Source organism: Mauremys reevesii, linkage group 2 (assembly GCF_016161935.1).
Source record: "Mauremys reevesii isolate NIE-2019 linkage group 2, ASM1616193v1, whole genome shotgun sequence".
NCBI lineage: Eukaryota > Metazoa > Chordata > Testudines > Geoemydidae > Mauremys > Mauremys reevesii.
Genome location: NC_052624.1, coordinates 114,525,040 through 114,537,820, shown reverse-complemented (window position 1 = coordinate 114,537,820; position 12,781 = coordinate 114,525,040). Strand labels below are relative to the sequence as shown.

At 51.1% G+C, this 12,781-nt stretch overlaps 1 protein-coding gene across 9 annotated transcripts in view; it reads left to right on the top strand.

The window, feature by feature from the left end:
• The first annotated feature begins 201 nt into the window (after window positions 1-201).
• LOC120399517 (zona pellucida-binding protein 1-like) overlaps window positions 202-12,781 on the top strand; it is a 76,970-nt gene continuing 64,390 nt past the window's right edge. For 8 of the 9 annotated variants that reach the window (XM_039527844.1, XM_039527843.1, XM_039527845.1 and 5 more), the window contains exons 1-2: window positions 202-292; window positions 2,965-4,413. In XM_039527844.1, the coding sequence (XP_039383778.1) occupies window positions 4,311-4,413 (103 nt within the window). In that variant the 5' untranslated portion in view covers window positions 202-292; window positions 2,965-4,310. The remainder of the gene's footprint in view (window positions 293-2,964; window positions 4,414-12,781) is intronic. The other variant, XM_039527839.1, reaches the window with a different exon arrangement.

Genomic DNA, 12,781 nt, shown 5'->3' with positions numbered 1-12,781 from the left:
AAGGCGGCTGCAACTTGCTCCATTTACACAGGCTAGTGGCTTGGCCGCGCCCCCAGAGAGGGGAGGGCCCCCCCTCCCCTGTTCCACCTCAGCTCGCTCTCCCGGCTCCCCCCGCCCCGCGCGCGTGCCGCGCTCCCCCGCCGGGCGTTCTATTGCATTACGGGGGCGGGGAGGGGCGCGCGAGGCTCAATCTCGGCGCGAGCGGGCGGCGCCATGGAGCTAACGACCCCTCCGCGGCCCTGGGCCTTCCTCGCGCTGGCGGCCGCGGCACTGCTGCTGCCGGGGCCGGCGGGTGAGTAACGGTCCGCGGAGGCGGCTCCGTCCCCAGAGAGCAGGGAGTGAGGCGGAGCCTCTCCCGAGTGACGTGGACGCCCCCCACCCTCGGGAGAGCCTCGGGCCGCGCTTCCCCGGCTCCAGCCGGCGGCGCCGCCTAGCGGCCAATTCACAGCGGCGTCTCCGCAGGCGGGGGGAGTCCGGGCTGCGCCTGCGCGCCGCACGCCGATGGCTCAACCGGGCGCGCGCTTCCCTCGCCCCTCGAGGAACGTCCCGCGCGGTAGCGGGACTCGGGGTGCGCGCGCCTGCCTGTCACCTGCGTGTCAGTCATCCCAGGCGGTGCGGGGAGCAGGGGGCACCTGCTGACAGAGCCCGCTGGGCCCGGCGGCGCCGGCTCCTTCGCCTCGCCTCCCTCTGCGGCGCTTCTCTGGTACGGGAGCTCCGAGGAGCAGCGTCGTGATCGGTGCATTTTAAAATCGCCGAGTTGCATAAGGTCCCTTGTCTGCCGGCTGGAAAGGTTGGCGCATTTTCCTTCACACGACCCTCAAATGCTGGTCAGACGGGCCGGTGACCGGCTCCTGACCGTTCCGGCTTCTGCATCGCGCTCAAGCCGCTAGTTGGCCTCGCTTTTGTTGCGTCCCTCCTTTGTTACACTCTTATCAGCGATTCCTGAGCTGACCGCGGGGTGCAGGCGCACCCCCTGCCTTGAAGTAGCTCTAACAACCCAAATACATGGTTTCTGCCTTCACCGCCCCCATGATGAAGATTGTTCCAGCACCACTGCCCTTAACAGGCCCAAAACTTTGGCCTTTTTCTCTCATTACTCTTCTCTTTGGCTCTGATCCATTTTTTATTAGTCTTCCCCCTCGGCAACTTTTCCTTTGCCAGACTGCTTTACTTGCTCATGGTCAAAAAACTAGTGGAGACCCACCTGCGGTGCTGCCAACTCAATTTTATTAAGAATCTCACACTATTTGTGTTCTTAAAGGCTCAGCTTCTTGAGTTGTGTGAAGCTCTCAGTGTGCTTTCTTTCTTTCTTTCTTCTTTTTCAAGGTAAATTTTTAGCCTTCCTGGTTCTCGAGAAAAGCGTGAAAATGTGTTCAAAATGTACAATAAAGATTCAAAACCAGATAGCAAACAGGAAGGACCCAAAATGTGTATTTGGAATATCTCATGATTTTAAACCACTCATGACTATTGCACAACTGGGATTGGGAAGTAGGTCACTTACTTTGGGAAGCATTTGAGTTGGACACATATCTTCCTTTCTTTGTTGTTTTTTGTCAAATGTTTGTGTGATTCTGTAATCTATCAACACATCTTTTGACTCAAAATTCTCTTTGTCAGGAAAGCTATTAATTTGCAACCCATTTTACTTGTCAGACAATGAAATGTACATATATTGTGCTATGTAGCCCTTCTGCCAGGTGCTGCCAGTAGCAACCAGGACAGGGTTCAATATCTCTAGGGGTTCCTTTCCATTGGTACAACACAGAACCTGCTCGAGCCCCCAACCAGTAGCCTGGGAAATTTACACACCACCCTGGGCACCTCTGAGAGGCAATGCTTCCCTACTCATAAGCACAGAGTCTGATTATAGAAAAGAAACTTTTAATAAAAGGAGAGCAGTAACTTGGCATTAATTTAGGAAAACACTGCAAACGGTTCATAAACAAACCATGAGTAAAAGACCCACCCCCAAGTACAGTAACTCCTCACTCAATGTCGCCCTGGTTAACATTGTTTCGTTGTTACATCGCTGAGCTATTCAAGAACATGCTCATTCAAAGTTGTGCAATGCTCCCTTATAATGTTGTTTGGCAGCTGCCTGCTTTGTCCACTGTTGCAGGAAGAGCAGCTCGTTTGAGCTAGCTGGTGGTGGCTTGAAACCAGGGTGGGCTGGCAGCCCCCCTATCAGCTCCCCCTAAATTCCATGTGCGGCAGCCGCCCAGCAGGCTATCAAGTGCGGGGCATTTCAGGTGTCCCTCCCCCCACTGCCGTGTGCTGCTCCTGCCCTCTGCCTTAGAGCTGCTCCCAGGAGCCTCCTGCCTGCTGTGCAGGGGGGTGGGGAAAAAGGGGTGCTGATGTCAGGGTGTCTCCCTCCACTCCTGTACCCCATCTCCACAGAGTGGGGGGACACACATGACAGGGCTCAGGATGGAGGGAGTTTGCTGGCAGCAGCTGCTGTCTCAACTTGCTAATATACTTAAAAAGGCAGTGTACTTAGAGTAAGCTCAGCATACTTAAAGGGGCAATGTGTGTCTCTCTCACACACACACGCACACAGTGCGTTTCTCTGTCTCTCACACACTCTCTCTCACATACATGCACCCCCCCAGCACTTTGGAAAGTGGAGGGAGTGATGAGTCCAGTGGGATAGTGTGGGTTCATCATCACGTTCAGTTTCCGCAGGGAATGTTTGCAGCCACTGCCATGCGTCTATTGTGTCTCCTCCCTCCATTTGTGCTGCTTTGTGGAGTGTGAGGCTACATTAACAACGTGTTAACCCTTGAGGGCTCAGCTGAGTGTTAGTTCATCATTTAGCAGCAAGGCATTCCCTGGGATATATCCCACCCTCTTCCACCCTCTGACTCCCTTACCTCAACCAAGCTTCACAATCATCATTGCTGTGTACAGTATTCAATTGTTTGTTTAAAACTTATACTGTGAATACTCTCTCTCTCTCTCTAGTCTAACCTAGATGATTGCCTTATCAAAGAACACTTGAACACAAGAGACAGAAACAATTACACGATAGACCATCAACCTCTTCCAAAGACTGGGGTTGCAAATAAACTTTCAGAAGTCCACATTGATACCCACACAACAACTAGAATTCATCAGGGCACATCAGGACTCAACTCAATCCAGAGCCCTAGCCATCAAATATCTCATAGACATCAGATACATTTGTCCACGAATCGACGCACGGACGTGCCTACAATTCCTAGGACACATGGCCACCACCATGTTCGTGGTAAAACACGTCAGATTACATATGCAGTGTCTTCAGGGCTGGCTGCGTTCAGTATACAAACCCACCAAACACAGCCCCAACATGGTGGTAACACCATTGACCAAGGTTTTAGCAATGGTGGACAAGACCAGAGAACATCTGCATAGGGGTTCCCTTTCACCACAGACCTCCTTCAGTCATGATCACAACAGATGCCTCCCTACTGGGCTGGGGGGCACACCTGGACCACCACATGACACAAGGCAGGTGGTCGCCATTGGAAGCACACCTTCACATAAACCTGCTAGAACTCAGAGCAGTAAGATACACCTGTCTTCACGTCCTACCACTTATAAGAAATGAATCAATTTGAGTGATGACAATGTATCTTCTACATCAACAGACAAGGGAGGGCACAATCCCACTCCCTATGCACCAAAGCCATGAGACTATGGAACTGGTGTATCCAGCACCACATCGACATCTCAGCTTCTTACCTACCAGGATGCCAAAACACCACCGCTGACACATTAAGCAGATGGCTCTCACAAGAGCAAGAATGGGAACTGAACCCTACTGTCTTACAACAGATATTCTATCAGTGGGGGTTCCCATCTATCAACTTATGCGCCACAGCACAGAACCACAAATGCCTACTATTTTGTTCCATGGCGGGACTTGGTCCCCTATCCCTGGGGGATGCTTTCCTAATCCGGTGGGACAAAACTCCAGGGTGGATGCCACATTAGACCTCACTGTCCTTTCTGCTGCTATTATGCACCTAACTCCAAAGTCTCCCCACAACCATAGTGGGTACTGCTCTACATTCACCTGAAGTAGAGCACCACAGGGACAGCACTCTAAGAAGAAGAGAGGGTTACTCATCTTGTGCAGTAACTGAGGTTCTTCGAGATGTGTCCCTCCGTGGGTGCTCCACTATTCACCCTCCTCCCCTCTGCTTTGGAGTTCGACATGTGGACTCGATGATAGAGAAGGAACTGAGGAACTGGCCGTGCGTGCACTGAAGAGACTCCAGTGGTGCCACGAGACACTTGCTGCGCACGCACGGCCTGACCAGGCAATGCTACTGAAAATCTCAGATCAACGGCACCTGGATGCACCGTCACCTGAAGTGGCGCACCCACGGGGGGACACATCGCGAAGTACCTCAGTTACTGCACAAGGTGAGTAACCCTCTCTTACATAGATTCTATTTGAAGAGCTCTTATTGTAAAAATAGTTAAATATAAAACTAACATGAGGCACCTGGTTCTGATCTCACTTAAAAGCAGGGCTTCTGTTTTTCAGTTTTATCCAATAAGCACTGATAAAACACCCCTGATAACAAAAAAAATAAAATTGGTGTTCATCCACTAAACACTGGAAAAATGGTTACTTGCATCTAAGGGCCTGTCTACATGGATCAATAATGCAGACTACAGGGATGTGATTTCTAAAGTGCACTAACCTGTTGTGCATTAATTGGTCCATGTAGACCTGCTGGTGCTTACCAAAGATTCCCTAGTGCATTTTAATGTAGTGCTGTTTGAAGCAGCACTATGTTAATGCACACTAGAGAACATTACAAAGAGACTACTCATTACAGTATATATAAAGAAGAAAGCCCTGAAAAAAACTGATTTTTGACATCTTAAAAAAACCTTCAAATTGCAAAACATAAACACTGAAAAAATGAAATAAATAAGCCCTCCAAAACAGAAATCCTGTTTATAATGAAGTAGTACTATTGACTTCAGTAGAGTTACTGTTAGTGTATATTGGAGCAAGTGAAATCAGAATCAGGTTTCAAGTGGCATCAGAATCAGCTGCAGTGGAACACTGTAAATGTTCCATTATTATTATGTATTAATGTAGCAACTAGGATTCCTAGTCATAGACCAGGACCCATAGAGCTAGGTGCTGTACCACTGCAATTCAGTTACAACTCCATTTAAGAGGGCTGAGTGGGCAACGATACTCAGAGAAAGGGCACATGCTATAGATGTTGGAACGACATGAAACTGAACATTTACAAATCTAGAGATAGGCGGCTTTTAAGATTTGGAAGTTACTAATTTCAGGCTAGTAAAAATATAAGATATAGGGCCCAATTCTCCACTCTGTTATACTATTTTTACATTAATGTAAGTTAAACTGGCGGCAAAACAAAAACAAAACAAAACAAACAAAAAAAGCAATGTTACTGGAGAATTAGGGCTTCTTCATTGGTTTGAGCTCTCTCTCTCTCTCTTTTTGGTTGCATTCCTGCTTACTGAGGCTAACCAAGAATGACTTACTTTTGGGTGTATCATGAGGAAGGGGTGGAGATACATATCATGACTGCATTCATCATTAGATTGAACCTAGAGTCCTTGTTGGTATGTATGAGAGAGCTTAATTTTCATAAATTCTTAGACTTAGGGTCTGTGTCAGGGTTCCCTCCCCACTCTGAATGCTGGGGTACAGATGTGGAGACCCACATGAAAGACCCCCTAAGCTTATATTCCACCAGCTTAGGTTAAATCTTCCCCAAGGCACAAATTCCTTGCCCTGGGATGGTATCGCTGCCACCACGAAGTGAGTTAGACAAATATTCAGGAAAAGGATGACATGGAGTTCCTGTTTCCCTAAAATATCCCCCCAAGCCCCATCACCCCCTTTCCTGGGGTGGCTTGAGAATAATATAGCAACCAAATAGGTAACCAAGGTAAGCACAGAGCAGACCCTTGGGTTTTTAGGACACTAAAAACCCAATCAGAATCTTAAAAAACAGAACTTTATTATAAAGAAAAAAGTAAAAGAAACACCTCTGTAAAATCAGATTAGAAGGTAATTTTACAGGGTAATAAGATTTAAAACACAGAGGATTCCCCTCTAGGCAAAACTTTAAAGTTACAAAAAAACAGGAATAAACCTCCCTCTTACATAGGGAAAATTCACAAGCTAAAACAAACGATAATCTAACGCATTTTCTTGCTATTACTTACTGTTTCTGTAAAATTAGATGTATCATTTCAATAGGGACTGGATTACTTGTTTGGTCTCTCTCTTTGTCTCGGAGAGAACAACACACACACAGAGCACAAAGCAGAAACCTCCCCCGCACAGATTTGAAAGTATCTTCTCCCCTTATTGATCCTTTTGGTCAGGTGCCAACCAGGTTATTTGAGCTTCTTAACCCTATACAGCACTGTTTCCCAAACTTGGGATGCCACTTGTGTAGGGAAAGCCCCTGGCGGGCTGGGCCAGTTTGTTTACCTACTGCATCCACAGGTCCAGCCTATCACGGCTCCTACTGGCCGCGGTTCGCTCCTCCAGGCCAATGGGGGCTTCTGGAAGCGGCGGCCAGTATGTCCCTCAGCCCGCGCCACTTCCAGACCTCAGCCCTTTTATTTGTTGGAGTTTTCCTTTTCATATAAGTTCTCACTGATATATACAACATTTTTATAACTGGAATTGCCAGGATGTTTGAAAGTACAAGTTTTTTCAGTTCCTTATTAACTTAATTTAACATCTATAGTATTAAGATATCATTTTAACTGTGAATGCACACTGTTCTCTATTGTAAGGAACTGGAACATCTGGTTGTATGGGAAATTGCTCTGTCAGGAATCAATTCTTGTAACCAACAAACTATTTTAAAACTACATCTAATTTAAGTCATGTATTTAACTTGTTCAGTATTATGGATGTTAGTGTGTTTAACTGTATTAGGCTATTGCATTATTAAGTCATCAGTCTCTTATTTAATTCAAAAGGACCCAACATAACTTCAAAGATTCCTCATGCACAAACTGGATGGTAGTGTATTTGATTAACATGCTGCTGTTCCTAGAATTGAACTTTTAAGTTCTGAAATATTGACTTGATGAAATCAAGAGGAGCTGAAACGATAGGATTTCTTTGTTCTCTTAAGTAACTGTAAACATTTAATTGCTTTAAGTACAGTAGCTGATTTACACAGCTGATTACCTGGCTAATTTTTAGTTAGCCTAGGTGATCTGCTCCTTTTTTCCAGAGTTGTAATGTGTACTTATATGGAATTGTATTTTCCAGACCACCCCTCGGAAAAGTGACACAAAAATTTACTTTATAACTATATTTTAGAAGGATATTAATTCTAGACTTAGCATTCTGCACATTCTTTATCATACTAATATGGATCATGGTGACTACTTTTCCTTTTCCTGCCAGATGTTGGCTCAGATATACTGTTTACAACCCCAGTGCCAGGTGGTCCTGACAGATAAAAGACTATATGGTTTTCAGTGCTATATTGTTTAATATGTAGTCCACATAGTTCAACTACCTGCCTTTCTTATGCCTGCCACACAATTATGTCTTGGAGGTTGAAATGTTTCAAAGTGTCCAGCTAATGCATTCTATTTGTCTCTGAAATTTTAATATCTTAAATATTATTACAGCAAACTACAGTTAGACAATGAAGATATTGATGGTGAAATACATTGGCTAAAGAAATACAAAGAATGGAAAATGAAAGAAAATGATGATGAGCATCTGCTACAGAGAACTAATTGCATAGGAGAGCACATTTGACAATTTCCTGGACTTGAATTATTTGGTCTCCTTTTAGGTGTGATAAGATAAAGTATGAAAACCCAACAATGTGGAAGAAGGCTAGGCGATTTGTGATGCTATTAGGCAAAACACAATAACTGAAAAATTGCACAACAAATAAGAAGTGGCCAATGTGACTTCAAGGGTACTCAAAGATTTGAGGTTAAAAACAAACTTGTGCTGTATTTAGAAAAGAAGAAAGATAACTAAATATGAATATGGGAGGGATAAGAAAGGGGCAGCAAAAAACCAGAGTAAGTTACCACAGCGCAAATATGTTCAGCAACTTAAGAATGTTTTTTATAAATGTATCAGGTGTTTTAAGAACGTCCCCTGGCAGAGAGTCTTAAGAAATCTTATACTCAATATTAATTCAAACCAATGAGGATACAGTCAATGTTGTATGGATTAAAAATGACTGAAAGACTATAAATGAAGGATAATGATAAAAAGCAACATACTGAATTGGGGAAAAAATCTCTAACGCTTCATTAAGGGCCCAAGTCTACTCCCATTGAAGTCAACGAGAGATTTAGGAGAAATGGCAGGTTAATGAAATTCACAGAAAGTACTAAATACAAAGGAATTGCAAACATGAAGATCAGTGGAGGTAGAAAAGTAGCTTAGAGCCACCTTTGTCTCCCCACTTCCTGGCACAACGACACCAAGAATACCTTTGACACAGTCAAGAAATGAGTCCACTGTAATTTACACAGGTCTAATGCCTCCAAGCATTGCCTCTTCAGGAGAGTGCCTCCTCCTCCTCCTTCCCAGCATGGCTTTGTCTTTGCAAAGGCCTGAGCTCACAATGCTGGTCCTTAAGGACTAGGGTAACCGTCATTATCTATCTAGGTTATCTCAGTATCTGCAGTATTCCCTTTTACTTCTCAATACTTATTCTAAGAAATATCTTGAATACTGAACGTTTTTTGTTAATTATCTAAGAAAACTGGCAAACTTTTAAAAGGGCCACTATACTAGTCAAAGTAATGTAGAAGAATTAATTCATAGTAATAGATTTTTCAGTTGTACCAGTGTAGTAGATTGAGCTTTTAATACAAATAAGAAGTGAGGCTGAATTGATTTTTACTGAGACCATATAATAGCTCTACTATGGTTTTAGCAAGGATTAGCACCAGCTAAATAAAAGAGTGTTGTTCATTGGCAGAATTGAACTGTAGTGCCATTATAGGGTATAAGACTTAAGAAGGGTATGTATTGCTTCTCTAGTAAACAATTCTGTTCAGTTAGCAGTGACTCCAGAGCTGAGGATGTATTTGCACTAAATGTAGGATAGCAATCCCTGGATTGCACACACATAAATGATTGAATGTAGTCTCCATATTCTTTGCTCCTGGATGCCCAGTGCCTTCAGTTGGGTGGTTTTGGCGCCTTCTGGCTGGCGTGGAAGCTTTTACGCCTATGACTTCGCGGTGCAGTATGGCCTCAGTTTCTCTACCCTGCCCCGCCTCGTACGCTAGTGATATACTTTAGAACAGTGGGCGCAGCTAGTTTGCTTTCCCTTCTTTACCAGTCCTCCCCTTTTAGAAGGTTTTTCTTAGCTTCCTTGTTCCTCAGTTTGTAGTTGTAGTTTCTTTCCACAGGTATAGTAGGGGTTCGTAGGGCCACATTTAGTTTGTCCTTCCTAGGATTCCAGGGTTTTCGTTCGTTCACAGTGTTTTCACTATGGGCCGCCGGCCATCCCTGCTTGTGGACAAGAGATCTTCTAAGCAGACAATCCACTCGACGAGCTCCTCTCCCTAGAACAAGGGGCGGGCCTTCGATCTCAAGTCTGCAGGGAAGGCTCGCGCCGCTCTCACCAGCTCGAGGCGCCGGAGGCGGCTCTTCCTCCTCCGCTCTCGGCCAGCTCTCGGCTCCCTCGGCCCCTCCCTCCGCTCCGCCCTCCTGGTTCGGCTCGCTGGCTCCACTTCCCACCGAGCGCACTCCTCCTGTTCTCGCGGCGCTGCTGCGCTGGGCCACCGGCTCCGCTCGCTCTGGCCGGCACCAGGAGCCCGCGCCCGCCGAGCCGCCCGCTCCGCCCGCGGCTCCTCCTGGCGGCACCTCGCTGCTCATCGCCCCGGCCGCGGCCAGGCAAGAGCCGAAGAAGGCCGCGCAGCGATCCGCCCCCGCCGGCCCGGCGCGCGGCTCGCGTTGCCGCTGCCGGGTCGCAAGCCCCGCGCCGCCTGCCTGCTATCGTGCAGCTGCTCGCACTGCGTCCGGGCAGCCGAGCGTCGCACTCCGTCGGAGCGGCCCAGCACCGGCGTTCGCCGGCCCACCGCTCCCGGCGTCCCGAGCGCCCCGGACGGCAGGAGCTGTCGCCAGGCCGTGCGTGCCCCGCAGCACCTGGCCGCGGCTCGCCCGTCCGCGCCGCTCCCCGGCTGCTCCGCACGCCCGCGAGATCACCCGCACCGCCCGCGGCGAGAGCGGTCGAGCCGGTTGGCCGCGCCCGCCGCCGCTGCCCGCCGCCGGTCGCGTGGCTCGGCGCGCTCCGCGCCGCCGAGGGCAGCTCCGCCCCGCCGGCTACGCGCCGGCCCGGGCCGCGGCCGCGGCGCAGCTCGTCGGCCCCACCAGCTGCCAGCTCGCGGCAGCACGGCACGCACCTCCGCCCGGCCCATTGCGAGCGGGAGCGCAAGAGCCGCCGCAGCTCCAGCTTTCGATTCCGCGTCGCTGGCTCGGGTTACGAGGCTGCTTGCCTCGCCTGCACTGACATCACGGATCGCGGCGATTGTCGCCGCGGGCCTGCCCTGCGCGCCCCCCCGAGCGCCGGCACCGCCCAGCGGTCCCGCTGCGCGACGCGTCTCATGGTCGGCTCCGCGTCCCGTGGCCCCGATCGCGCCCCGCGCGCGGTCCACCCGCCACGCTCGCCATTGGCCGTCGCGCGCTACTCGCGGTCCTCCCGACCGCCCCACCGGCGGCACCCCGCGCCGGCTCCACCGCCCTCGCTCGGCTGGCCCGCGCCCACGCCAGTCAGCGCCGAGCTCACCGGCGGCACAGGCACTCGCCCACCATCCTCGCTCTCGCAGCCGCCGGAGCGTCCGCGACCGCTCGGCCCCCGTCTCCGGCTCCGTCGCTCGGGGGTTCTCCGGCGCCGACGCATGTCTCCGGTGCTCCAGCCGGCTGCGGCAGGCTTCAGCCAGTCTACCGAAGACTCTCTCCAGCTCCCACCTCCAGACCACACACGCACAGTCTTTACTAGTCCATGTGCTATGCCACCATGAGACCAGCTCCACTCCAGCTCCCTCAGTCTCGCAGAGGGCGTCACCGTCGCTGCGCAGAGTCTTCTCGCCCGCGTGCCCTCCGCTTCGTCGGAGTGGGTGCCATTCGGGCAGCGCGCACCCCCCTCCCGACCAATCAGCAGATCAGGGTTCAGCCACGCCCCTCCGCTACACCACCGGTTCAGGCCGTCCCACTCGCCGCTCCCCCTCCCAGGACCCCATCATCCAGGCTGCAAGCCTACCTCTCCCCCCCGCCCCCCCCTGCCTCCTATCACCTCCCGGGGCCCTCAGCTCCCAGGAACACAGGGCATCGGCCATTCCGACTCAGAAGCCTGCTCTCATCATCATCCCCCCCCTGCCCCCCTCCCCCAGCTCGCCCAGGGCTGGAGGCCCATCCAATCAGGCTGGCCATAATCTCTCGCCATGGCCAGGCAGCTTCTGGGCCCTGCCAGGTCCTGGCGCGGGGTAGCAAGCTTGTGCAGGCGTCTAAACTAGCAGGGCGGTGCTAGCCGCAACAGCTACGTGGTCTCGGCGGGCGCACAGAGTCTTGGGTGGCGCCTCCCTCATCGGGGTTCGAAGCCTCCTGCCTGAATGAAGAACTGGGATGGCCTCCCCCTCTGAATGAATTGGATGCAGGCTCCCGCTGCACCAGGCAAGAGTTTGAGTGCCTCTTCCTCGCATTTCCCAGGCCTACAGAGCTTCCCCCCTCCTGGCTGATTGCCCTCTGCCCAGCTGCCCCTGCTCTAAGGTAGCAACTCTCTGCTGGCAAAGCCCTGGTCTGCAGCTGCTCTCTGGCAAGCTGCCCCAGCATGCTAGCCTCCGAAAAGCAGCAGGTGCCTCTCTTCCAGCAAGTGCATGCCCAGCTTGAGCGGCCGCTGCGCCGACCCCAGCCTGCCTCTATGCGCCTGCGCATGCTTTATGTCCAGGCAATACTCAGGCGTCCCCCCTCAAGGTCCTTCTCGCGTCAATCGTCCCTCCAAGCTTCTCCCTCTCCTGGCTTCTCCTCAGTCCTCTCTCCTCTTCCCCTCTCGAGGTCTCTCTTGCCAGGGGGAGGCCCCCCCCCCTCCCCCCTAGGCCCAGGGAGGGAGGGGAGGAGAAACCCTAATCCCTAGTCCAGAGGGGTTCTCAACGAGTCCTCCTAGACCTCCCGGGTCCAGGGTTCCAGCACCTTCCACCCCCCCCATGGTTCATCCCAATGTCGGATCCCGGGATGGTTCCGACTCCCGGTCATCGAGCCCCATTCCTCTTCCATTGCCTGTGTTGTCATGCTCCTCTCCACCATTGTCGGTCCTGTCCCTGGCCTCCCCCACCTATTTCCTGTCTGGCCTCCACATCTGCAGCCTAATAATTCCATTCATCAACGGTAGGGTTCCCAATTGGGAGCCACACCCTGGACTCCCAACGGTTCTCCCAACTGGCTTACCCCAGCCTGGTCACCTTCCCCTAGCCATTGCCCGGCTTTCACTCTTGTACTTAGTCTGCGGTGGGCCTTGGTCTTTTTCACATCCCTGTCTGCCATTGGCTGGCTTTCTGGCCCGCTTTGCTTCAGGGGTCCAGGTTTCTCTGTCACCGGGGCCTCTCTCCTCACCTTCGTTACCCACCGGGCAGTACCACCACCCTGGTGTACCACCGGGTACCCCTACCCCGAGCCTCCCTGCCTCCCTCCCCTCCCTCTCCTCCCTGCTCCCCTCTGCCGTGTATCCCCCCCCGGGTCCCCGCCAGGGATGCTTTCCCATTCACCCTCCACTCCTCGGGGTCC